We start from the raw sequence: 27,549 nt of genomic DNA, 5'->3' as shown, positions 1-27,549 counted from the left end.
AACTGAGCTTCATGCGTGAAGTAAATAGTCTTTTATTCAGTTAGTTTTGCAGATGTCTCTTATCAAATCAGTTTTCTTGCAGACACAGAGTTTTTTAAAGTGCGTTTTGTCCAAGCAGAGTACTGTGTTGAATTCAATACAAATTACAGCTCTTGATAATTTCTCCTTATAAATACACGATACAGAAAAGTTGAAAATAAACAAAATGGCTGTTCAAAACGATAGTGCAGAAAAATAGCTTCAGAAGTTAAGTCCGATGATTCCGGAATGAATTGTTCAAACCGGCACGTACTTTTTAAGATTATTGCTATCACTAATGTCTTTCCCCTTTCTGGCTGTGATTGGATTAAAGTAATTACACAGTCCATTCAATTCGATTAAGATGTCAGTCCATCAAATTTTAATATGAGATGATTGAAATACATCTTTCTTATGAGCCTTATCCTTTGTCATGTAAACAGTTTCTGGGAACACTGCCCAGAAACTTTAAATTAGCAAAATGTGTCCTTGGTCTGTCTGGCTTCATTATCTTGATGTTTCTCAAGTGCTTCAACATTTTTACTGTCCTGTCTGAAATGTGGGTTTTTTAACAAACCATTGCAAGAAGCCATTTTAAATCTTGGGCCATTTATTCCTTTACACTTGTTATATACTAAAAAGGTAGATTTCTACTAAAAAGATAGATTCTATCAGACACCCAGAATGCGTTCCCCGAAGGGACAGAGAGTCGGGCGTTGGTGCAAAATCAAGGCGATGCTCTGACCCCACCCCATTGGCAGCGGGAACGAGATGTAAGTGCACCAAGTGTATTCCAATCATTCAAGCGTGTGATTTCACTGCACTTACCTCTCGTTGACATAGTCAATGTTTGTAAACATTTGGGCCACTGAAGCGTGAAGGGATTGCACTAGGCTACTGATTGAGCCTTGTTCCCTTTTCAGGAATTCACGCTGCTCTTGCATCCACTGTGAGTGATGCTGCAATCGATTCTCCAGGGGATAGGTTAGTCATTCATGGTTGAAATTCATATAGTCAAGCTCTCGAGGCAAGGTTGAGCTCACCACCACAATAGACTCCTCCTATCACAATGTATGAGTGCATGTTGGCTTAGGGAGCTCCTCCAGATGTCCACATATGCACTGCTCATCTAAGTACTATGCCTTATAATGTAACTCCTGAAGCCACACATCTATATCAACTGGAATATAATCATTACTGCCATCCTTCCTTCCTGTGCCCGTACACATGTGTGTCTGACTCTGACGCATCCTCCTACATTCTGTGCGGCAAACTTTACCACATGTAATCATTTCCAAACGAGTGCAACCTCCCTCCGCAGTGCTATGTTGGTGGATTATGGACCGACCAGGTGAAATGCTGCTCCCTCAGATATCTCTTCACCCTCCTCATTCCTGAAGGACTTTTGGGCTCTGGGGCATGGGCATGCAGTGATGAGATCTGTGTGAGATACGGAAGGAGATGATTCGTGTAATCCTTTATCAGTGTGAGTGCGCATCCAGTTTTGGGTCCTATTAAAAAATGTTGGAGCTGAACCCTTGGCCTGGAATCCTTCTTTCATGCTCTGTCATGCGCTATATGTCTATTATTTCTTATCCGTTTATCCCTTACTGCACAATCATCGCTACCCCGACTGAAGCCATGATCAAAGGTGCTTTTACACCATCTTTGGCACCAGTAATAGATGATTTTCCATCTTTGAAATTTCCATGTTCAGACATTGCAGCATTTGCATGCCAAAGCTCTGTTCCTTCGACCTGCTGGATGTAGGGTATCCCACCAGCCTTCAACTTCCTGCACCAGGCCTTGGGTGCTGAGCCTTGGTACATAATCATGAGACTCAAACATGTTACTCCTCTAGGAATTGTGCCATTATAATGCATAAAGTCGTGATTCTCCCTTTATTCCACACTACTCAATACCCATGTGCAGTGCACGCTTATGTTTGGGGCGGGGGTGGGATGAGGGATGAAGAGAGAGAGAAGCAATCAGTTTCTGGGTCATGTGTACTGCGTTTGTGCATGAGCACCCCAGAATGTCATGATATTAGTCTGATGATTATAGAACCCTGCTGGACAACTCCCTTGGAGTCACTCATGCCTGTGAGGATAGTGTGCTGATGCCACTGTTATGGCTGAAGCACCTTTGGATGCCAGATTTGAAAACATGACAGATGGAATGGCATTTGGTTAGACAGACCCTGATATCTGCCCTTAGGCACCCTGCTCATTTCACTTGCTCTACAATGTCATGACCTGCTGTAGCTGCAAAGATACTGATGGATCAATGAATGTTATCTGTGTGACACTTCTTGCCTGTTTGCAATGGGTGGAATTCAGCATTTAAAGTCTCTATGGAAGACCCTTTAATGGGCCATGCCTTACAGCAAATAACCAGTTGGTCAACATTGAAAATTTTAACTCACATGTTAGTGCAATGAAGTCTCTGCCCACACAACCTTATCACTCCTTCACAACTTACTTGAATAATTTCCAAAGTTGCAGTTTATCTCAGGTCCGAGTCTTAAAGCTCGCCTCCTAAATCGGTCCTGTCTTTGAAATGTTCTTGGGGTTGGCTGACCCGACTTCAGTCCAGACCTGCCTCCTGACAATGAAGATCTCTCTGGTACCATTTTTTCTGAGGCAGATGTGTGCAGGCAGGAGTTTTCTTGGTTTCCATTACTGGCGTCAAGGGTGAAAATAGAATACATTATACCTGACAATTAGTCAATCGGTGCAAAGCATGGGTAAGGAAAAATATCTTGGGCAAGAAACTCTGAGTTTTTGGAGATGGTAAATAATAAGGATTTTGGAGGTGATGCAAGCCGAGTTGTCGGAACAGTGGAATAGATTGAGAATGATTTAATGATACAGGCCACATTTTCACCATGTCAGTTTGAATGGAGCAGATGTTGGAAAGCATAGCCAGGCAAACAGGTTTCAGTAATGAACAGAATGCCTCATGAGCCAACTTCTAACAAAGCCAGAATGTCAGTTCAGTCTATTGGTCATGGCACAGCAGTGACAACAGTCTTGCATGTTTATACATGTAGTCGTCAGGTGGAAATGCAGAATGGGCAACTGTTGATCTGCTGACAAAGCCCTTGGGGCAATGTTTGGCAGTGAGTTCACTGTGTACTAGACGACCAAGTGTTTTTCAAAAGAAGGCATTGACAGTGTCTTGTGGAATCCCTTGGAGATTTTAAGAAGGAGTACAGAGTGTTGATCTTTGCTTGTTCAATGTGGGATATAGACTGCTTAGCTGGAGGAAATTAAGATGACAAAGGAACACTTAGGTTTGGATAAGGATTAGAGAGCAAGGTACCTGAAGCGGGAGACCTGAAAGGTGACATCACTGCAGGGGAGAAGGACCTTGGTACAAAGAGGGAAAAAGAAGCACCAGATGATATGGGCTTTGACGAGGAACACCAACCAAATAGACATGGAGGGGAATTCAGGTAACAAAGGCATAGCAGAGGAGAGACCTGTGCTGGTCAGAACCTGACAACAAGGAGAAAAGAATATACAAGTCCAATTCTGAGACCCTATGATTGGGTGAAATCGGCTCATAGACAGAATGGGGTTAACTTAGAGCATTAAAAGGGCAACACGGTGGCGCAGTGGGTTAGCCCTGCAGCCTCACAGCGCCGAGGTCCCAGGTTCGATCCCGGCCCTGGGTCACTGTCCGTGTGGAGTTTGCACATTCTCCCCGTGTTTGCATGGGTTTCGCCCCCACAACCCAAAGATGTGCAGGCTGGGTGGATTGGCCACGCTAAATTGATCCTTAATTGGAAAAAAATAATGGGGTACACTAAAATTTAAAAAAAAACTTAGAGCATTAAAGAGCCATTGTGCAGGTTTGGAGACCATGTGAGGTGGAATTGGATTGATGAACCATTTGCGGACCTTGACCCTGGCTTTGATTAGTCAACATTTTCTGCAAGCTTCCAGATTCCTTTCTGTTTTCTCTGATACTGTATTCTATGATCAGATCACTGATTTTCCCAGTTTTTTGTGATTTTCATTTAGGATTTCCAGTGTTGATAGATTTTTGTTTTGTAATTTGATTTTTTTCCACTCAGGTTATGTTCAGGAATTGGCATATCGCAAACCGGATAGCTCGTACGCAGCATTCATGAATCGACCATCTAGCACGTGGTATGTTATCGAATTAAATGTTTCCTTTCTCTCTTCTCGTTCTGATAATATTGTTTTGACATAGCTTATTGAATCTTGCTTCTGTGAAATGTCTCAGAATGTTTTATCATGTTTCACGTGTGTGATGAATACAAGAAATTGCCGTATTTTTGCAGTAGAAAAAATAAATTGTCATATTTTATAGTTTGTATTTTTGCAGTAATGTAATTAAAACACATACAGACTGTATGTCTGCTAGAGCTGTGATTAAAAGTGAGGTTATCAATGATGTTGCAGGGGAAGTGTTCTGCTAGTAAGCATTAAAAGGCATTTTACCTGTTTGCTGACAGCTAGCTATGTATTACGATCTGGCCCAGACCCCAAAAGCAGCTGGGACACTGGACAGAAATCATTATATTTTATTTTAATTTTGTAAGGCTGTAGGGAAATGATACCTCGCTCCAAGAGTGATTTCACAAAGAAATAGGGATATGGTAGATTGAAACAAACTTTATTACTAACACAGTATTTAAAATATAAAAAACAATGCTAATTAATACTGTGAATACAGTAAATCTTAACTGCTATCTTTATTACCACTCAAACAAAATAAAACCCATCTCAGTTCTCAAGCCACAGTTTTCTCTCACAAATACCTGCTTTACAGAGATGTTCTTAGAAAAAAAGGGATCTTTTCACACTGGTTTAAAGAAAAGATATGGGGCAGGATTCTCCGACCACCCCGGCGGGTCGGAGAATCGCCGGGGGGGGCGGCATAAATCCCGCCCGGCCGCCCCGCGATATTCTCCGGTACCCCACATATCCCGTTGTCGTGAATCGCGCCGCGTGCCTCGGAGAATGTCGAGGACCGGCGCGACGCAACGGGGCCCCGGGGCCGCCCCAATTCTCCGGGCCGGATGGGCCAAAGTCCGGCCAATGTGACCACGGGTCACGCCGGCGTAAATCAAACCACCTATTTAACGGCGTCAGCCAGTCGTGATAGTTGACACCAGCCAGCGCGGAGGTAGGGGTCGGCGTGGGGCGGCCGCCGGAGAAGTGACAGCACGGCCGCAGGTGGTGGTGGGGGGGGTCGCAGGAGCCATTGGAGTGTGTGTGCCGGGGGGGCGGGGCTGGGGGGGAGGGGCCGGGAGAGGGGCTAAGAGCGAGGCAGGGGCTGGGGGGAGAGAGGGACTGGGGTGGAGGGGGAGGGGCATGGGGAGGGGCTGGGGGAGGGGAGAGGGTGCGTGATGGAGAGGGTGCGTGATGGAGAGGGTGCGTGATGGAGAGGGTGCATGCCGAGGAGGAGAGGGGGGGGTGGGTCGTTGGGGCGGATGCGTGCCGGGAAGGAAAGGAGGGGGCTGGGACGGTGTGTGCTGGGGAGGAGGGGGGGGGGCTGGGGAGGAGAGGGGGAGGGGTGGTTGGGGAGGGTGTGTGCCGGGGAGGAGGTGGGGGGTTTGGGGAGAGTGCGTGCCGGGGAGGAGAGGGGGCCGGGGAGGGCGAGTGACAGAGAGGGTGCGTGCCGGGGAGGAGGGGTGGGGTTGGGGAGGGTGTGTGCCGGGAGGAGACGGGGGTGGAGGGAGGGTGGGGGGGTTTGGGGAGGGTGCATTCCGGGGAGGAGAGTGGGGGGGGGGGGTTGGGGAAGGTGCGTGCTGGGGAGGAGAGGGGGGGGGGAGGTTGGGGGGGGGGGGTGCGTGCCGGGTAAGGGGGGGGGGGGTAGTGTCCACCTGGCCGTGTGCCAGCTGGCAACAGTCGCGACCATGCAGCCCAGGAGGAGGTGGTGGTGCCACGGTGACCGAGATGCCCGATGAGATCCCGCTCGTCGTACCAGGACCTCACGGACCGGGCATGCAGGAGGAGACTCCGGATGAGCCGGGAAACCGTGGCACACATCTGCCACCTGATGGCACACCTGGCACCCCGTGGCACTGGGGGAGGACACCCTCTCCCCATGGCTGTCAAGGTTACGGTGGCCCTGAACCTCTATGCAACGGGGTCATTCCAGGCGCCGAGTGGAGACCTGTCCGGCATCTCGCAGGCATCGGTGCATGTCATGACATTTAGATCAGCATATCATGGTGCAATCACACATACACTGATGGACATGCAGTGGGACCAACCAGCACACACACAACATCGCAGCCAATCACCAGTGAGAGCACACGCACTATAAAGACAGGGGACACCAGAGTTCCCGCTCATTCTAGCAGCAGCCAGCTTAGAGCGCCGAGCTCAGAGCCTGCCACTCAGACATTCACCATGTGGTGAGTGCCTCACCCAGATAGTGATAGGACTGGGTCCGCAGATTACCTGGTAATGCACGTACCCAAGTTAGCAGTGTGCTGTTACAGTTGAGTTGTTAATAAAATTGAGTTACACCATCTCCAGCCATGCTGGATCGTTTGTACATCAGAACACCCAACACGACAGTTGCAGTCGCATAGTGGGGACCTGTCCGGCATCTCGCAGGCATCGGTGCATCCGTGCAGTGTCAGATGACCTATATGCCATTGCGGACCGCTACATCCAGTTCCCTGTGCACCAGGCCAGCCAGGATGCCCGGGCAGCGGGATTCGCTGCGGCGGTCAGGATGCCCATGGCCCAGGGGGCGATTGATGGGATGCACGTCGCCGTGCGGCCACCTGCGGATAACAGGGCCGTGTTCACGAATAGGAAGGGGAGCTATTCCATGAACATTCAGGTGGTCTGCGACCACCGCATGATGATCCTGCACGCCTGCGCCCGGTACTCGGGCAGTGTACATGACTCATTCGTATTGGCGCAATCTTTCATCCCCACCATGTTCGTGGGACGCCCCCCCGGATGAGAGGCTGGATGCTAGGTGACAGGGGTTACCTGTTGCGGTCTAGGCTGATGACACCTATTCGGAGGCCACAGACTGACGCGGAGAACCGCTACAATGATGCCCATGCAGCGAACAGGGGTGTTATAGAGAGGTGCTTTGGGCTGCTAAAGATGCATTTCAGGTGCCTGGACCGCTCTGGAGGGGCCCTCCAGTAGCCATCAGATAGGGTCGGCCGCATCATCGTGATCTGCTGCGTCCTGCACAACATAGTCCAGCAGAGGGGCGATGTGCTGCACGCAGAGGAGGGGGAAGGGGAGGAGCAGCAAGACGAGGTGCAGACCTCCCCAGATGAGGAGGATGGGGGCAATGGTCAGGACAGATGGGCTGGACATGGACAGGAGGCTGCCCACCGTTACCGGCTGGGCCAGCGGGCACGGGACAGGCTGATAGCCACCCGGTTCATGGACTAGGGGGGGGCGTGGGAATCGCCGAGTATGGGCACAGACTGCACACTACGGCACCAGCCTACCACCTCACCCCGCCCACCCAACACCAACCACCCGCACCCCACCCGCATGCACACCGCCCCTCCATTGCACATCCACCTGCGGCACAACGGGCCGGGCTCACATGGTCGCCGGTGGAAGCATGACTATTGCAGGCCATGAGGGATGGTGGCAACCTGCCCTGCAATGAGCTCTGGGCTCTACATCGTTGAACAATGTCTGACCCATGGCCACAGTACCACCCTCCACCCGGACCGTCCCGTTGTCTGCCCGGAGGGATGGCGAGGGTGACTCGGGGAGGGGGGGCACACTCACCTGAGGCCGACATTCTATCACCCCTCACACACCCACTGGCGCTCACCTCACACCACACCCCCACACACATCGGACAGAGCACAAAGGCAGCTTCTGTCGGTGTGAAAATGATTTTAATAACGAGCAGTTCATGCATGTGCCCTAGCCCCAGAACTAATCTGTGCCCTACACCTGTGCCAACTTACTCAGTGTCTAATTTTTTGGCCTTACGGGCCCTATGACTATGTCTAGGTGGTTCCGCAGACTGTACAGCAGAACTGGAAGTGGACTCCTGTGATTCCTCCCCTGTGACCCCTTTGCCGGCTGTTTCCTGGGGCGGCCCGGCCTAGATGGGCCAGGCTGCGGCTCGGTCGACTGGGATGGCGAGCTGCCAGCCTGTCCTCCCCGTTGCCCATCAGGTGCACCTGGGACGGAAGGGGGAGAGTCCGAGGTGTCGCGGTGTTCCGGGACTTCCCCGACAGGAGGACCCGGAACGGGCCCCAGCCACTCCTCCTCCCTCGGGGTGCCCGATGGCCCCCGGGCCTCTACATGGGTTGCGGTTGTGAACGGACCAAGCACCCGACTCCCCCCGACACCTGACGCAGCCAGTCCTGGAGGTCCGCCCAGGTATCAACAAGGGTCTGCAAGTTTGCACCATGGAGCTCAGGGAGATGGCCATTCCTGTCTGTGTCTGGGCGACGCTGGCCAGCACTTGGACAATGGCACCGATGCCCTGTAGAGACTGGGCCATTGCCTGCTGAGACTGGGCCACGGCGTTGAGCGCCTCTGTGATCTGCTGCTGGCTCTGGCTCATGGCTGCCTGTGAGAGGGCTGCCATGTCCTGGGCCACGAAAGCCCCACACCTTGCATACTGCGACCCATGTCTGACACTGTCGCACCCATTGCCTCCACCGTGGATGACACCCGTGCGGTGTCAGCCTGGGTGGCACGCATGACCGGCACCACTCCCTGCTCCTGCATGCGGGTGGACTCCTCCACCTTCGTCTGCAGCTGCCGCAAGCCGGCAGTCACCCCCTTCGGTCGTCCCTTGGTCCATGCCTGCATCGGGTCAATGGCTGGGTGTGGTAACTCCAGGAACCCAGGACCCATCCGGGCGGCAGATGGCTGCCCTCCATCCGCCCGGCCCCTCGGCTGCTCCTGCCTCCACCTGCTGTACCGGGACGGCTGTGTTGTGCGCACCAGTTAGTGTCCCAGATGCTTCATCGCTAAAGTGCCCAACCGAGGTGAGTGTCTCTGCGATGCTGGAGGGTGTAGGCGATAGCAGTGGCGTAATGGCGTGCTCCTCATCCGACCCGAAGTCCGGGGTCCCCTGGAGTGGTGATTCCTGTCCATCCGTCCCCTGTGAGTGGGTATCGTGTGCGTCAGTGTCCTGGGCGTCGGTGTTTTGTAATTTAGTGTCCTGTGTGTTAGGGTCCTGTGTGTCGGTGTCCTGTGTGTCGGTGTCCTGTGTGTCGGTGTCCTGTGCATCAGGGTCCTGTGTGTCGGTGTCCTGTGCGTCGGTGTCCTGTGTCATAATATACACCAGTACATTATGGTGCAATCACATACACACACTGATGGACATGCAGTAGGACCAACCAGCATACATAACACCGCAGCCAATCACCAGTGAGAGCACAAGCACTATAAAGACAGGGGTTTAGGAGAGTTCCCGCTCATTCTAGCAGCAGCCAGCTCAGAGCACAGAGCTCACAGCCTGCATCACAGCCATTCACCATGTGCTGAGTGCCTCACCATAGCTAGTGATAGGAAAGGGTCCACAGTTAAGCTGGTATTGCTTATACCCACGTTTACAATATGTTAGCATAGTTGGATAGTTAGTTACACCACTTCCAGCATTGTTGGCTTGTTCGTAAACCAGAACACCCAACACGACATGGTACAAGGACAGGCCGCAATCTAGCACTTGTGAGAACTACCTGCAACCTCTCAGCATTCCGGCATCCTACAGCATGGAGAACATCAACCCGCCGCCTCTGCTCCGCATCGCTGGCAATCTCAGGGTAAATTGCAAGATTTTTAAACAGCGCTTCCAGCTCTTCCTCGAGGCCACGGACAGGGAGAATGCACCGGACACCAGGAAGATAGCCCTTCTTCTCTCCACGGCTGGGCAACATGCCATCCATATCTTTAACTCCCTGACATTCGCGGATGACGAGGACAAGACCAAGTACAAGACGGTGCTCCTCAAATTCGACACACACTTCAGTGTTGAAGTCAACGAAAGCTTCGAAAGATACCTGTTCCAGCAGCACTTGCAGGTAAGGACGAGCCTTTCCAATCCTATTTAACACACCTCCGCATCCTCGCGCAATCCTGCGGCTACGGGCTCACCTCCGACTCCATGATACGCAACCAGATTGTTTTTGGGGTCATGTCGGACACCCTGCGTCAACAGCTCCTTAAAGTTAAGCAACTCACCCTAGCGACTGCCAGCGAGACCTGTGTCCTGCATGAGAAAGCCACCAGCCGGTACTCCTACATACAGGCAGCTGAAACGGCGCGGCAAGGGCCCCATGAGGCGGAACGGGTCCAAACGATTGAACACCCCCCCCCCCCCCCCCCGGGGCCGCAGTCTGGAGGAGGGCGGCCGTTTTGCGCGCTTTCCGAGGCCTCCCGTGCTTGTACACGCCAAACGAGGGGATGTGGAGGAACGCGGTGCGGAGGCGCGCACCACGCAAGACCGCACCGCGCATGCGCAGTGGCGCAACGAACGCACTGACGTCACGATGTGCGGCAACTGTGGCCCTGCCCACTTAAAGTGGCAATGCCCTGCAAAATCACGACAGTGCCTACACTGTGGCAGGCTTGGCCACTATGCTGCCTGCTGTCGAGCAGCCCAGCCTGCCAACTCGCAACAGTTTAACCAGCCTCGCAGGAATGTTCGGGCAATCCAACCCACCTTCACTGAGTCCGATCCTGACTTCATGCAGACCAGTGACACCGAAGACAGGGAGCCTTTTCGAATCGCTGTCATAACCAAGAACAGGCTGTCCCCGAATCATAAGCACCAGCTGCTGTCGGTGCACAGCATTGATCCGGACGACGAGTGGTGTGCCACCCTGATGGTCAACCGACCCCAGATCAGATTCCGTCTGGACACTGGTGCTTCGCCAATCTCCTCGCATGGTCAGCATTTCAAACCCTGGGGGTCAAACCAACAATTCTTCCATCCAATTGCCAACTGGTCGACTATATTGGCAACGTCATCCCCGCCACCGGGTCATGCCAACTCGAGGTGACGCACAACTCGCGAAAAGTCACCCTACCCTTCGAGATCGTGGGCTCCTCAAAGGACTCCCTGCTAGGCGCACAGGCGTGCAAGCTCCTCAACCTCGTGCAGCGCGTACATTGCCTCTCTCCAGAGGACACGTCTGACTTCCAAGATGCGGACTTCAGGGCTCAACACTCAACACTGAGATGTCTTCAAAGGCATGGGCACACTTCCCTACACATACAAAATCCTGCTCAAACAGGATGCCACGCCTGTGGTTCATGCACCTCGCAGAGTCCCAGCACCCCTCAAGGACCGCCTCAAGCAGCAGCTGCAGGACCTCCAGGACCAAGGAGTGCTTTCCAGAGTGACGGAACCAACCGACTGGGTCAGTTCCATGGTGTGCGTCAAGAAGCCTTCCGGCAAGCTCCGGATCTGTATTGACCCGAAGGATTTAAATTGTAACATCATGCGGGAGCATTACCCTATCCCCAAGCGTGAGGAGATCACGTGCGAGATGGCTCAGGCCAAAATATTCACCAAGCTGGATGCATCAAAGGGCTTCTGGCAGATTCAATTGGACAAGCCCAGCAGAAAGCTGTGTACTTTCAACACCCCATTTGGCAGGTACTGCTACAACAGAATGCCATTTGGAATCATATCAGCATCTGAAATGTTCCACTGCATCATGGAGCAGATGATGGAGGGCATTGAGGGTGTGCGCATCTATGTGGACGACATCATCATCTGGTCTATCACCCCGCAGGAGCATATCAGTCGCCTCCAACGTGTTTTTAAATGAGTACGGGACCAAGGCCTGCGCCTCAACAGAGCCAAATGTTCTTTCGGCCAGACCAAACTCAAGTTTTTAGGAGAGCACAGAGCTCACAGCCTGCATCACAGACATTCACCATGTGCTGAGTGCCTCACCTAGCTAGTGATAGGAAAGGGTCCACAGTTAAGCTGGTATTGCTAATACCCACGTTTACAGTATGTTAACATAGTTGAACAGTTAATCAAATAGCGTTACACCACAACCAGCATTGTTGGCTTGTTTGTAAACCAGAACACCCAACACGACATCCTGTGCGTCGGTGTCCTGTGCGTCGGTGTCCTGTGCGTCGGTGTCCTGTGCGTCGGTGTCCTGTGCGTCAGTGTCCTGTGCGTCAGTGTCCTATACGTCAGTGTCCTGGGTCGGCTGCGACGGGGGCCTGTTGCTGTCACTGCCCTCCTCGTTGCTGGGTGTGGCCCACCGGCGTCGCCACACTTGCACTAGATGTGGGCAGCGTCCGCCTGGTGCTCCAGGTCTGTCCCTGGCTCGTGGCCGCCCTGCAACGTCCTGGGGGTGGGGTCCGCCTGATGGGCCGGATCTGTCCCCCCTTTCTGCATATCCCCTCTCCCCCATATCCCCCTTCCCCAATATCCCCTTCTCCCTATCCCCCCTGCCCCCATATCCCCCTGTCCCCAGATCCGCCTTCCCCCATGTCGCCTCTTCCCCCATAACCTCCCATATCCTCCTTCTCCCATATCCCTCTTCCCCATGTCCCCCCTTCCCCCATATCCCCACATATTTCCCATATCCCCCCTTCCCCTATATCCCTCCTTCCCCCATATCCTCCCTTCCCCCATATCCCCCCTTCCCCCATATCCCCCCTTCCCCCATATCCCCTATCCCCCTTCCCCCATATCCCCCCATATCACCCTTCCCCCATATCCCCCACTCCCTTCCCCCATATCCCCCCATATCCTCCCTTCCCACCATTCCCCCATATCCCCCTTCCCCCTATCCCTCCTTCCCCCATATCCCCTTCTCCTATCCCCCCTTCCCCCATATCCCCCATATCCCCTTCCCCATATCCCCCTTCCCCCATATCCTCCCTTCTCACCCTTCCCCCATATCCCCCCTTACCCCATCCCCCCTTGCCCCTTTCCCCATATCCCCCTTCAACCATCTCCCCTCTTCCCCTATATCCCCTTCCCCCATATCCTCCCTTCCCCATATCCCCCTACCCCCATCCTCCATATCCCCCCATATCCCTCCTTCCCCCATATCCCCCTTCTCCCATATCCCCCTTCCCCCATATCCCCCCATATCCGCCCTTCCCCCATCTCCCCCTTCCCCCATATCCCTCCATATCCGCCCTTCCCCCATCTCCCCCTTCCCCTATATCCCCCCTTCCCCCATATCCCCCTTCCCCCTGGGGGAAGGGGGATATGGGGGGAAAGAGGACATGGGGAAAGGGGGATATGGGGGAAGGGAGGATAAGGGGGGAAGGGGATATGGGGGAAGGGGGGATATGGGGTAGGGGGGATATTGGGAGGGGGATATCGGGGAAGGGGATGGGGAAGAGAATAGGGGGGCAGGCAGTGACGGGTCTCACTTGGCACTGTGCGGCGGGTGGACATTTTGCCGGGTCTCGGGGGGGGGGGGGCATCTTTTGTGCAGTGACGCTGTCGCGAATTGCGTCACGCTGCTACTAGCCCATTCGGAGCCAGAGAATTTGCGCCGATGCCGGAGTGATTCGCACCGTTTTTAGCACCGGTTTCAGGCCATCGCGCCGATTCACGGAGAATCCCGCCCCTGAATCCTGCCAGAACCATGCTGAAACTCTGGTTCTATTTATTCAGAAGCTGCTTCACCTGGTTTCAGCTTGAACTGCTTGAAAAGGAACTGTTCACTTCCGGGTGCGGCGATGACCAGCTAGGTCGCACGTTTCGGCAGCTCCCGGTGGAACGGACTTTTGGGCTCTTGATAGGAGCCCCAACGGCAATTTTAATGGCAAAAAAACACTGTGCGGTAATCCAGAAGGGAACCCCCCCCTGGACACGGATGGAAAAAAGAGAGGAAAGTGGCCGGATTGCGGTGGATCCTCTAGAGCAGCGGCCAGGAAGGCAGGCACAAAGCAAGATGGCGTCGGAAGGAGGCAGTTTAATATGGGGCCCTGACCAACAAGAGTTCCTGCGGCGTTGCGTGGAAGAACTCAAAAAGGAGATGAAGAAGGAGCTGTTGGCCCCGATATTACAAGCGATTGAGGGGCTAAAGGAAGAGCAAAAGACCCAGGAACAGGAGCTTCGGGTCGTGAAGGCAAAGGCTGCTAAGAATGAGGACGACATACAGGGCCTGGTGGTTAAAACGGAGATGCACGAGGCACAACACGAAAGGTGTGTGGAAAGGCTGGAGGTGCTGGAGAATAATGCGAGGAGGAAAAATTTAAGGATTCTTGGTCTTCCCGAAGGTGTAGAAGGGGCGGACGTCGGGGCATATGTGAGCACGATGCTGCACTCGTTAATGGGATCGGAGGCCCCGACGGGACCGCTGGAGGTGGAGGGAGCCTATCGAGTTATGGCCCGAAGACCGAGGGCTGGAGAAATTCCTCGAGCCATAGTGGTGAGATTTCTCCGATATAAGGACAGAGAGATGGTCCTCAGATGGGCAAAGAAAACTCGGAGCAGTAGGTGGGAGAACGCGGTGATCCACGTATATCAAGATTGGAGTGCGGAGGTGGCGAGAAGGAGGGCAAGCTTTAATCGGGCCAAGGCGGTGCTGCACAAACGGAAGATTAAATTTGGAATGCTGCAACCGGCAAGACTGTGGGTCACACATCAAGGGAAACACCACTACTTCGAAACGGCAGATGAGGCGTGGACATTTATTGTCGAGGAGAAACTGGAGTGAGCGGGCCAGAAAAAGAACGTTTGGGACAAAGTGGGGGGGTGAATATGTGGGATGAAGGGGGGGGAAAAGAGGGAAGAGATGACTTCCCAAGTTGTTAATCCTGCGACCCTGTAACTTTTCTCTCTTCCCCATGTCGTGGGGGAGGGGGGGAGGGAGGATGAGGAGCTGAGGGCGCCGGCCATTGGGGGCGGGGCCAAAAGGGAAGCGCGGGCTTTGTTCCCGCGCTATGGTAATCAGGGCGGGAACAGGGAAGCAGGAAGGAGGGGGCCTCGCACAGTGTGAGCCGAGGTCACGGGGGGAAGCCGAGGTCGGCCAGAGTTTGCTGACTTCTGGGAGCAACATGGGGGGTGCAATTAAGCTAGTTTGGGATCTAGCGGGGGTGGGGGGGGGGGGTTAACTGGGTTGCTGCTGCTGGGGAGAGGGGGGGACCTGGTATGGGGGGGGGTGGTCGGGGGGGGGGGGGGGGGGGGGGCGCCGCTTGGGGGAGATACGGCTACGTGGGAACCGGGTGAGGAGCTGGATTGAAAAAGGAGATGGCTAGTCGTCAGGGGGGGGGGGGGGGGGGGGGGGGGGGGGGTAAAAGAGCCCCCCAACCTGGTTGATCACGTGGAATGTGAGAGGGCTCAACGGGCCGATTAAGAGGGCACGGGTACTCGCACACCTAAAGAAACTTACGGCAGATGCGGTTATGCTTCAGGAGACGCATCTGAAGCTGATAGACCAGGTCAGACTACGCAAAGGATGGGTGGGGCAGATGTTTCATTCGGGGCTAGACGCAAAAAACAGGGGGGTGGCCATACTAGTGGGGAAGCGGGTAATGTTTGAGGCAAAGACTATAGTGGGGGCAGATACGTGATGGTGAGTGGCAAATTGCAAGGGGAGGCGGTGGTATTAGTGAACGTGTATGCCCCGAACTGGGATGATGCCAACTTTATGAGGCGTATGCTAGGACGAATCCCGGACCTAGAAGTGGGGAAGTTGGTAATGGGTGGAGATTTTAATACGGTGCTGGACCCAGGGCTGGACAGATCGAGGTCCAGGACCGGAAGGAGGCCGGCTGCAGCTAGGGTGCTTAAGGACTTTATGGAGCAGATGGGAGGAGTAGACCCCTGGAGATTTAATAGACCTAGGAGTAAGGAGTTTCCGTTTTTCTCCTATGTCCACAAAGTTTATTCACGAATAGTTTTTTGTCTTGGGAAGGGCACTGATCCCAAAGGTGACGGGGATGGAGTACACGGCTATAGCCATTTCGGATCATGCTCCACATTGGGTGGACCTGGAGATAGGGGAAGAAAAACAACAGCGTCCACCCTGGAGAATGGACATGGGATTATTGGCAGATGAGGGTGTGTGTTTAAGGGTGAGGGGGTGTATTGAAAGGTACTTGGAACTCAATGATAATGGGGAGGTACAGGTGGGAGTGGTCTGGGAGGCACTGAAGACAGTGGTTAGAGGGGAGCTGATATCTATTAGGGCACATAAAGGAAAGCAGGAGGGTAGGGAAAGGGAGCGGTTGTTGAAAGAACTTCTGAGGGTGGACAGACAATATGCGGAGGCACCGGAGGAGCTACTGTACAGGGAAAGGCAAAGGCTACATGTTGAATTTGACATGTTGAGTACGGGTAATGCAGAGGCACAATGGAGGAAGGCACAGGGTGTACAGTACGAATACGGGGAGAAGGCGAGCAGGTTGCTGGCCCACCAACTGAGGAAAAGGGGAGCAGCGAGGGAGATAGGGGGGGTGAGAGATGAGGAGGGAGAGATGGAGCGGGGAGCGGAGAGAGTGAATGGAGTGTTCAAGGCATTTTACGAAAGATTATATGAAGCTCAGCCCCCTGTCGTCTTTTAAAATTTTTCCTACTTCAAGACTGTGAAGAAAACAACTTTACAACTCTGTTTCGATAAAAATAACTTTGTCTTTGTTGACCAAAGTCTGCATGCAGATGGCTACAGGTTAGAGAGAGAGAGAGCTGTTAAGGTAAACCTGCTCATTCTTTCTCAAGCTCGCAAAGACATGGAGAAAACGTTCAATATTTATACAAAAGCTGTATCATTTTACAAAAACAGATCTTGTTCAAAAATGTCAATACAGTCATAACTTCTGATCAAATATGTTGTCATGGAAAGACCCTGACTCGGCTTATTTGCAGTATTTTGTCTTGAGGATTTAAGACGTGGTCCTATTTTGTTTTTCACCTCTGCCCTCATGATGCCTTGACGCAGATGGACCTAGGTCATGAGGAGGTTGTGTTATTAGGACATTCCTAGATCGTGGCTTTGTTATCAGGTTTTACTAAGGTCAGGCACTATTTTCCCTCTTCTGGCCTTGTATGATACGATTATGTGGATTCTTAGCTTTGTCTAGTTTGTCAGGGTCTGATCTTGGCACTTAGCTGACACAGCTTTCTTACACTTGGTTACATAAGTTGACTATTTTTCCCATCATGCTATTGCTGAGTTTGTACACTTTCACACCCGGATGGGAAGGAGAGAATGATGTGCTTTCTGGATCAGCTGGAATTTCCTAAGGTGGAGGAGCAGGAGAGGGTGGGACTGGGAGCACAGATTGAGATGGAGGAAGTAGTGAAAGGGATTGGGAGCATGCAGGCGGGGAAGGCCCCGGACCAGACGGATTCTCAGTTGAATTCTATAGGAAATATATGGACTTGCTGGCCCCCGCTACTGATGAGAACCTTTAATGAGGCGAGGAAAAGGGGGCAGCTGCCCCCGACTATGTCAGAGGCAACGATATTGCTCCTCCTCCTAAAGAAGGAAAAAGACCCGCTGCAATGCGGGTCCTACAGGCCCATTTCCCTCCTGAATGTGGACACTAAGATTCTGGCCATGGTAATGGCAATGAGGATAGAGGATTGTGTCCCGGGGGTGGTTCATGAGGACCAAACTAGGTTTGTAAAGGAGAGACAGCTGAATACAAATATACGGAGGCTGCTAGGGGTAATGATGATGCCCCCACCAGAGGGGGAAGCGGAGATAGTGGTGGCGATGGATGCCGAGAAAGCATTTGATAGAGTGGAGTGGGATTATTTGTGGGAGGTGCTGAGGAGATTTGGTTTTAGGGATGGGTACATCAGGTGGGTACAGTTGCTGTACAGGGCCCCGATGGCGAGCGTGGTCACGAATGGACGGGGGTCTGACTATTTTCGGCTCCATAGAGGGACGAGGCAGGAATTGTTTGCACTGGCGATTGAACCCCTGGCCATAGCATTGAGGGGTTCCAGGAAGTGGAGGGGAGTACTCAGGGGGGGAGAAGAACACCGGGTATCTCTATATGCGGATGATTTGTTGCTATATGTGGCGGACCCGGCGGAGGGGATGCCAGAGATAATGCGGATACTTGGGGAGTTTGGGGATTTTTCAGGGTATAAACTGAACATGGGGAAAAGTGAGTTGTTTGTGGTGCATCCAGGGGAGCAGAGAGATAGAGGATTTACCTTTGAGGAAGGTAACAAGGGACTTCCGGTACTTGGGGATCCAGATAGCCAAGAATTGGGGTACATTACACAGGCTTAATTTAACGCGGTTGGTGGAACAGATGGAGGAGGACTTTAAGAGATGGGACATGGTGTCCCTGTCATTGGCAGGTAGGGTGCAGGCGGTTAAAATGGTGGTCCTCCCGAGATTCCTTTTTGTGTTTCAGTGCCTCCCGGTGGTGATCACGAAGGCTTTTTTCAAAAGAATCGAGAAGAGTATTATGAGTTTTGTGTGGGCTGGGAAGACCCCGAGAGTGAGGAGGGGATTCTTGCAGCGTAGTAGGGACAGGGGGGGGGGGGCTGGCACTATCGAGCCTAAGTGAGTACTACTGGGCCGCCAATGTCTCAATGGTGTGTCAGTGGATGGGAGAAGGGGAGGGAGCGGCGTAGAAGAGATTGGAGAGGGCGTCCTGCAGGGGGACTAGCCTACAAGCAATGGTGACGGCACCGTTGCCGTTCTCACCAAAGAAATACACCACAAGCCCGGTGGTGGTGGCTACATTGAAAATTTGGGGGCAGTGGAGACGGCATGGGGGAAGGACGGGAGCTTCGGTGCGGTCCCCGATAAGAAACAATCATAGGTTCGTTCCGGGGAGAATGGATGGGGGATTTGGAGCATGGCAAAGAGCTGGGGTAGTACAACTGAGGGATCTGTTTGTAGATGGGACGTTTGCGAGTCTGGGAGCGCTGACGGAAAAATATGGGTTGCCCCAAGGCAATGCATTTCGGTACATGCAAGTGAGGGCTTTTGCGAGGCAACAGGTGAGGGAATTCCCGCAGCTCCCGACGCAGGAGGTGCAGGATAGAGTGATCTCAGAGACATGGGTGGGGGATGGTAAGGTGTCGGACATATATAGGGAAATGAGGGACGAGGGGGAGATCATGGTGGATGAGCTGAAGGGGAAATGGGAAGAAGAGCTGGGGGAAGAGATTGAGGAGGGGCTGTGGGCTGATGCCCTACATAGGGTAAACTCATCGTCCTCGTGTGTCAGGCTAAGCCTGATACAATTTAAGGTGTTACACAGGGCGCATATGACTGGAGCACGGCTTAGTAAATTTCTTGGGGTAGAGGATAGGTGTGCGAGATGCTCGAGAGGCCCAGCGAATCACACCCACATGTTCTGGTCATGCCCGGCACTACAGGGGTTCTGGGAGGGGGTGGCAAAGGTGGTGGGGGTCCGGGTCGAACCAAGCTGGGGGTTGGCTATATTTGGGGTTGCAGAAGAGCCGGGAGTGCAGGAGGCGAGAGAGGCTGACGTGTTGGCCTTTGCGTCCCTAGTAGCCCGGCGCAGGATATTGTTAATGTGGAAGGAAGCCAAACCCCCGGGTGTGGAGACCTGGATAAACGACATGGCAGGGTTTAAAGTTAGAACGGATTAAGTTTGTGTTAAGGGGTTCGGCTCAGGGGTTCACCAGGCGGTGGCAACCGTTCGTCGATTACCTCACAGAAAGATAGAGGGGATGGAAAAGAAGTAGACAACAGCAGCAACCCAGGGGGGAGGGGGGGGGGAAGCGGGGGGGGGGGGGGGGGGGGGGAGGAATCGGACGGACTCTCAGAGATGTTATTGTATATGTATAATATGTATAGGTATTTGTTATAGGTAATTGTATATTGGGCTGTTGGATTGTATTTTTGGAGAGTATTTATTTTGGACAAGGCAGTTGCCATTCAGTTTTGTTTTTGTTTTTGTTTATATATTATTTATTTATTTGTTTAAAACTGGCCACTGTTATTTATATTGCTTTATTGTTGTGTAAAAGAAACACTACGTACTGTTATGTTTGGCCAAAAATCTTGAATAAAATATATTTTTTTAAAAAAAGAAAAGGAACTGTTAATCTATCTACAGACATATCTTTCAAACTGAACTGAATTGCTTGACTTCTGTTCACATCTCCAACTAATATTGCTTTTCTGCAAAATGCCTGATATATTAGCTCCTCCCAGTATATACATTATCTTACAAAGTTGAAATCGAATTAACTCCACAGGGTCTCCCTTTGATTCAAACAACATTCCATTAGCCCAAGCTAATACTTTAATTGCACTTCTGGCTTCAAACCGTAGTTGTCTTTCAAACTAAGATTTATTTTAAAAACATGACTGCAGCAGTCACATATTAACTCAGGCTCTTAACCCTTCCTGCACCAAATACCTATAATGCAATGGGCTTGATTCTCCATCCTGCTGTGCCATGATTACCAAACAAAATCTGTCACCACACAAAGTAAGTAGATATTAGGATAAGTGACCAATACTTGGTCCGAGAAGTAGGTTTTAAGGAACATCTTCAAGGAGATTAATGTAGAGAGGTGAAGGGGTTTAGGGAGAGAGTTTCATAACCCTTCAATGTGTGCCAAAAATGATTTCCATAAAGATAAATGATGTAGATCAAATAATGTTTTAGATTTCAATCTGTGCACATTGAATCAATAATTATAGTGATGTTCAAAGGTTTAATTGTGTAAAGTTTCTTAGCTTAATTTACTCCATTAGATTAATTTACTCCATAAAATAATTTCTTGCACAATATTTTTTAAAAATGAGTTTACATTTAATTTCTTTCCTTGTAGGTTGACTGCTTATGTGGTGAAAGTGTTTGCGATGTCGTACAATTTGATCACAATTCAAGCAGATGTTCTCTGTGGTGCTGCAAAGTGGTTGATTTTAAATAAACAGAAACCTGATGGTCACTTCCAAGAGGACGCTCCTGTAATTCACGGAGAGATGATTGTACGCAAGATGTTTCTTCTTTCTCGTGTTCAGTGCAGATGGTTGTAATGAAGAATTAAGACAATTGAATCGTGCAATGCTATAGGACAGAATGAGGCCATTCAGTCCATCGTGCCTATGCTAGCTCGTTGACAGAAATATCCAGTTTGCCTCAGTCCCCTGATGCTTCCCCAGATTTTTGCCCTTAAAGTGTTCCTCCAGCTCTCTGTAGTTACTGTTGAACCTCCTTGCACCACTTCTTCACAGAGTGAATTCCAGGTCACAGCTTGCTGCATTAAATGCAACATTGTCCATGATTCATATGAGAATTTATTAAATTGGAATCCTCTTTGATTCTCCCACTGGGAACACATTTTCCTTTATTTACACGATCAGAGCTCTTCACGATTTTGAGCATCTTGATCAAATCTTACCTTAGCCTTCTCCTTTATCCTTTTTTATTTGTTCAAATGCCTCTTTGACCTGATATCTCAGTCACTCCTACAATCTGCTTTCACCCTTCAGTTGTTTCCCTCCTTTTGCTCTCCAATATTATGAATGTTCTTTCAGCCACTGTGTCACTGTTCGCTGGAATGAAATGAAATCAGCAGTTTAATTCCTCCTTCAGGTACCATACCCTAAGACTTCCATTGGATGGATCCATAATTATGCCTGACAAAGTACTACTGTGGTTTGCCATTTACATTATGGCTGACCTGGAAGCTCTCCTGCTCTTACCGCCTGCCATCAGGTGAATTTGCAGGTTTCACAGGCTGATAAGCAACCTATGAGTCCACGTTATGTATACATCTTCCATGAACATCAAATCCTGAAGTGGGACACTACCACTGTGCCACAAGCCATCCTGTAGCAGTTATTCTTATTTGCTTGAAGTCATAACGTGGGAATGTTCATTCATTAAATGTTTCATCTTTTGTTTTGTATGCTGATTTAGGGAGGAGTCTCTGGATCAGAAAGTGACACATCACTGACTGCATTTGTGCTCATCGCGATGCATGAGGCTCAACATGTTTGTTCACTTTATATAGAGGTAAAGGAGTCTCATTTTTGTAGAGTAAGGTGATAAGACAAGAGTACAGGTGAGATTTAACTAAATGGGAACAAAGTTGCATATCAAGCGTGTTTTGCCGCCTGTTTCCTGGCGCTCGTAGTGCCGAGAAGCGCAAGGCTATAAAATGCGACTCGCATTTGATAGGGGGCCTAAATGGGGAAAGCGCGGCCGAGGCTGCACATAGCCCTGTTTTGTGCACTGAGGAACTCCGCTGGCCGGAACTCCTCAGTGTAGTGAGGAATCGGGATACCATTTTTAAATTGCGTCCCGATCGCTGGAGTCCGTGACGCAAACCCTAGACATCCCCAACAGAGTATGGGAGGGTCCCCGCTCCGCCCGCCCGAACACACCCCTGCAAATAATGCCAGTTTGGCACCTTAGCAGTGCCATCTGGGCTCCTTGGCAGTGCAAGGCTGGTACCCAGGTAGCACTGCCAGGCTGGCAATGCTAGGGTGCCACCCTGACCAATGGCATGCACCTTGGGGCCTTTGATCCCCTGAGAGACTCCCACGAGTGCCGTTCCGGCTGGCTCCTATTTATGAAGACCAGTATTTAACGACGTTCGCCCAAGGTCTCTGAGGCGAAGTGCATAGATCACGACGACGCTGGCACCTCGGGAAACTTCACATTAAAGTGAGACTAGCTGTTACGCTTTAATATGCCAATTTACTAAAAAGTGTTCCCGCCCACAATGGGCGAGATTTAACGCTAGATCCCGTTAAATATCACGAGGTGTTGCGAGCCGGGTAGATCCTGGGAGTCGGGTCTCCCAGCTTTTATCGGCCGTGCTGCGCCGTGGCGTGCTGCTTTTTTTGTACAGCCTGGCTGTTCGATCATGCTCTACAACGCAATATTCTGGTTCAGATGATTTTGTTAAAGTTTTCTTGAAGTTATCTCCAATTTTCTCCCATCTCACCTGAAATCCTTTGCACTACTATCAATAAGTGCCTATTTGGCACTTATTCAGCATGAAAGTTTGGAAGTGAGTGATAGCAGGCTACCTGATGAGATGCATCATTGCTAAATATGATCCTCTCTGTTGTCATTTTCACTTGGGTCCCAGATGCCCTGATTCTCTTCCTGTGGCATTGTCACCCACCTCTTTCACAACTTTGTGACCAAAAATCTTTGTTGTGAAGGGTGCTGGGGTGGATGCTGATGGTTAACGCATGGTGAATGCTGGAAGTTGAAAGATTGGAGACAAGACACAGGGAAGCTAAGGAGGATGGATTAATGGAGAGAACTCAGTGGCATGAGGGTGATGGGGTAAGTAAGGAGTTCGAGGTTGGATGTATAGAGGGGTGATCAGAGAAGGGAGTGGGATCGGTGGTTATGGATAGACCATAGATGTAGGTAAAACTGGAAGCTGGCTCATTGGTGATGATCAGGTTGCGAAGAATAGCAGTCCCCGTTAATAAAATTTTGATCGGGAGGAGCACTTCTGCAATATCCGGTGATGCAAGACTGTTCAGCATAAGTGGTTTGTACGTCGATGTTGAAGAGACTTTTAAAATAAAATGTCCTTACTTAGCATGGGCACAGTGCACAATGGAGACATAACCGGTAGATTTATATTCCACTGCAAAAATGTTATGTTCTGTCAGCCATATTGTATTGCGCAAAGAGAAGGAACAAAACAGGCACACCTGAGTTTACATATTCAAAAAATATTACTCCTGTGAATGTTTTCTCAATACATGAGTTGGTAACGGTTGATAGAATTTCATTCGAAAATCTCTTAATTTATTTATTGTTCATTAATTTCAGAATTATGAAGTCAGTATCAGAAAAGCAGGTGACTATCTGCAAAATAGGATTGGTAATCTGAAGAGAACATACTCTGTGGCAATAACAACCTATGCTCTGTCACTATTGGGAATAAATAAACCGAACATCCTGATGAAATTTGCTTCCAGTAAGTCAGCATTTTATCTGTCCTTAGAATTTTCCTGCTGACATTCTGTCCATCTCTGCACACCTAGGGACTGTCACAGTAGATGAAATTGTTAGTCCTGTAAAAGGACATTGAATCCTTACCACCTTAGTGAAATTCTTATTTAATAGAAACTAAGGCGGAGACAATGCTGTCTTGAATCCTGAAATCAGAACTCGAGCTAGTTTGAAAATTCCGAATTCACTGCACCGTGAGGCAGCGAACATTTCCGTTTATCTAATCAATAATTAAAGTTAAGCTGGTGAAGCTGTTTTAGTTCACAGTGCGAAGGAGCTTATAACAAATTACATTGTGCCCAGTTTCTGCTTATTGGATCTGATTAGTGATGAGCACATTTGGCACTACTGCTGAAAAACTGTATACACCCATCTCCTTCATGTTGGCACAGTATTGTTTGCTAGGGACCCAGTATAGGACATCTGATAAAAGGTGGTTCTTTGGTCAGTGACTGGGCTTTCACCCACCAGATGAGCTCATGATGGGAAGCGGTAGTGGAAACCTGAGGACAAAATGGTGAATCTCTTGAGAACCTCACCACGATGTCAGCAACCAGTAGCCTCAGTCTTGATGCTGTTGTAGGTCTAGGAAGCCTGAATTTGTGTGCAACGTCCCTGCTGATGGGAGAAGCCTTCATTGGGAATTGTTAATGATAAGGAATATGACATTTTGGCAGTTGTGGGTCTAACGAGGACCAGCAACCTTTAGGTGATGAGAAAGAAGGCAGAATAATTATCCTTTGATGTTCATTATTTTGGAATATGGCTTCAGAGAAATCTTGAAGTGAAATGCTGGAGTATTTCAGTGAAGAAACACTGATACTTTTGTGATTAAATATATTGGCTAGAGGAGTGCAGAAGAAAAGAATTTTAAAGTGAATATTCAACATTTTATATCCATAATGTTTTTATTCCTAATTTTTAAAAGCTCCAAAAGCAGGAGGAGCTTTGATTTTTCTGGTTCCATTACTTCTTACTCACAGAATAATTCATCAGGAGCATCATTTCTGATTGAATTCCCATTGAATCTCCCTGACAATGCATTTTATAATTGGCAATGTGCCTTTCTGTCAGAACTAGATGAATTTGCTTCAAAGGATTTTCTTTCTGTAAGAGCTAGAGCACACAGGACCATACGCCAATTTATTTGAAAGGGGCAGCACACTTGCTATGAATGATCTTCATTTTAACTTATTATTTTCTCAGACACCCTTTTAGGGGAATCGTACTGGGCAGAAGCTGGAAATGTCAACTCGTTGTACACAATTGAAGCCACAGGATATGCCCTTCTGGCTCTTGTGCAGTTTGAGAAATTTGACCAAGCTGGTAAAGCAGTTAAATGGCTGGCACAAAGAAACGAATATGGAGGAGGCTACAGCTCCACACAGGTTGCATTATTCTACTTTACATTTGTATTGAATTCATTTTTAAGAATAAAAACTAACAGTTTAGCAGAGATCTTTAAGATTGGTTGAGGTTTAAGTCTTTCCTTTTTATCGCTGTCAAAACAGAATTCCCCCTTTCCCAAGAAGAAAGGCTTGTGCAGGTATACAAGTTGAGCTTGGCTCTCATTTCATAGAAAAATACTTTGGAGGTTCATTAGTGAATATTTCAGTGCACAAGGTCTGATGGCCATGAACAAATAGTTAATTGTGATTTAGAGCTTTTTAGCTTATGTTTGTTTGAATCAGAAGGCCTGGAGAATCTCTGAAAGGAATGAAGGGGCAGATTTTATGCTGTTGTGAAAAAGTGGATGGACTTCCCCGCACCATGAAGGTATGCTCTTGATCCTCATTGGCGTTCCCTCCTCAGGCTCACTTAATTGGTTTTGTCATGTCTCTTGAGGGTCTCTCTAAGGAGAACATGGTGATTGACTGGTTAATGCAAACTATGGAGGTCTGTTGCAATGCACCATAGCCAGTGGCTTCTGAGCTGTTATAAAAGGAGGCAAAATAATTGCTTGCACAGTTCATTTGTACAGGAATGCTATGGCACAAATGACAGAAACTGGACTGAGTGACCTTTTTCCACTATTTTCAAAGCGTTAGAAAATTCTTGCTCATATTTGAGCAGATATAATTCTACACACCCAGCACATTGACGGGAAATTCGTGAAATGCTGTGGATCAAATGAGAGTTAGCAAATCTTCTCCCTACAATGAGCTGGTCAGCATGATTTCACTCTAATATATTTCCAGCGACAAATTTACACCAGGATCTTTCAAATGTACTTAAACTGTTGCATGTCAAATTCTGTTCCAAAGTGTAAAAGTAATTTACTGCAAATGCTGGAATTTGAAACAAAAGGAGAAAATAATGGGTAATCTCAGCAGATCTGACAAAGAGTCATCCAGACTCAAAACATTAGCTCCCTTCTCTCTCCATAGATGGCGCCGGACCTGGTGAGATTGCCCAATATGTTCTGTTTTGAATTTTATCTATTCCAAAAGGGATGGCATTTATGATTTTACAGAACTTCTGCAGTGACCTAGTGATGAGCATCTTGATTTAGACATTAGACACCTAAATATTTGTAAAATAAACTGAACCAATACTCAGTATTCAACAATGCACCGACATATAAAATACTGTACTTTTTTTTAAAATTGTATATTATTACAAACATGTATCAAAACAGGTTATAACAAATAAGCACCCGGGAAACATACTTCCCAGCAATGAACTATGCAGTCTTTATAAATTTTTTCCCCTTTCTCGCCCTCACCCCCCCCCCCCCACTAAAATACTGTAATTACTAAATAAGAAAATTAATTGGTTTTGCTCAGCTAGAACTGTTTTGCGCATCTTACAAAACCTGGTTGGAATGTTGCACTAGCTTATAAGTGCTCTTCCAATCAAATTGATAGGCGGTATTCTCCGTTCCAGGTAGTAATTTCTCTCGCCAGACTGTGTCTTGCTGGTGCTAGGATTGTCGCCGAGGTAGAATTCTCTTACCTTTGTTGTGCAAAATAATGCACATCGGAGAACATGCCAGTTTCCCAGTACTTACTGGTATCAGGTCGTCATTTCGAATGGGTGCCATGATTCTCATGTCCAGAGACAGGCCCCCTCCTCTGCACAATGCTAGTATTAACCACCCTTCCTGCTGACAAGGGTAGCACCCCTACCAGCTCATTAAGGAGGAGCTTCTCCCTCCTTCCCTCCCCACCAGAGCATCATGCACGCCTGAGTGTAATCCGACCCTCGCTCTGCTTTCTGCAGTTAGAAAAGAGGAAGTGAAAGCACTTAGCTGCTTTGAAGTGACCAGCAGCTGTCAATCAGAACAAGAATGTTTATAACCATTGCAGTTAGGATCAATGGAGGGTATTTCAGATTCATTAAAGTGCAAAGATAAATAAACAAACCTCATGGCAGCTGGGTTTAAACCATTAATCTGTCAATCAAAGGCTAGTTGCAGATACTGCACTGTGAAATTGAATGAATGCTAGGCATGTTGTAGGATCTCAGGGTGTTTCAAGCCTCTCAAGCGTTGTGGGATTTCTAGGCAGGCTCTGACACTTCAAAAAGCAGTTTTAAAAGCATAGGGCTGAGAGAGCAGGTGAGAGGAGATGGAATGTATTTGTGGCTTGAACATTCACTGAACTGTCAGGCAGAGCAGTTCAGAATGAAAAGTATTATGAGCCCGGCCCAGACC

General features: G+C 49.6%; 1 protein-coding gene across 1 annotated transcript in view; it reads left to right on the top strand.

Annotated features, from left to right (window-relative positions):
* The window catches only part of LOC140403205 (complement C3-like), a 297,922-nt gene that overhangs the window by 192,632 nt on the left and 77,741 nt on the right, over positions 1-27,549 (top strand). The window contains exons 25-29 of the mRNA XM_072490957.1: positions 4,100-4,175; positions 20,734-20,893; positions 21,828-21,923; positions 23,712-23,859; positions 25,101-25,282. Coding sequence (XP_072347058.1) covers positions 4,100-4,175; positions 20,734-20,893; positions 21,828-21,923; positions 23,712-23,859; positions 25,101-25,282 — 662 coding nt within the window. The remainder of the gene's footprint in view (positions 1-4,099; positions 4,176-20,733; positions 20,894-21,827; positions 21,924-23,711; positions 23,860-25,100; positions 25,283-27,549) is intronic.

Source organism: Scyliorhinus torazame, chromosome 27 (genome assembly GCF_047496885.1).
Source record: "Scyliorhinus torazame isolate Kashiwa2021f chromosome 27, sScyTor2.1, whole genome shotgun sequence".
NCBI classification, from domain to species: Eukaryota; Metazoa; Chordata; class Chondrichthyes; order Carcharhiniformes; family Scyliorhinidae; genus Scyliorhinus; species Scyliorhinus torazame.
Note: the sequence above shows the minus strand (reverse complement) of the source record. Positions and strands in the feature narration are given on the sequence as shown.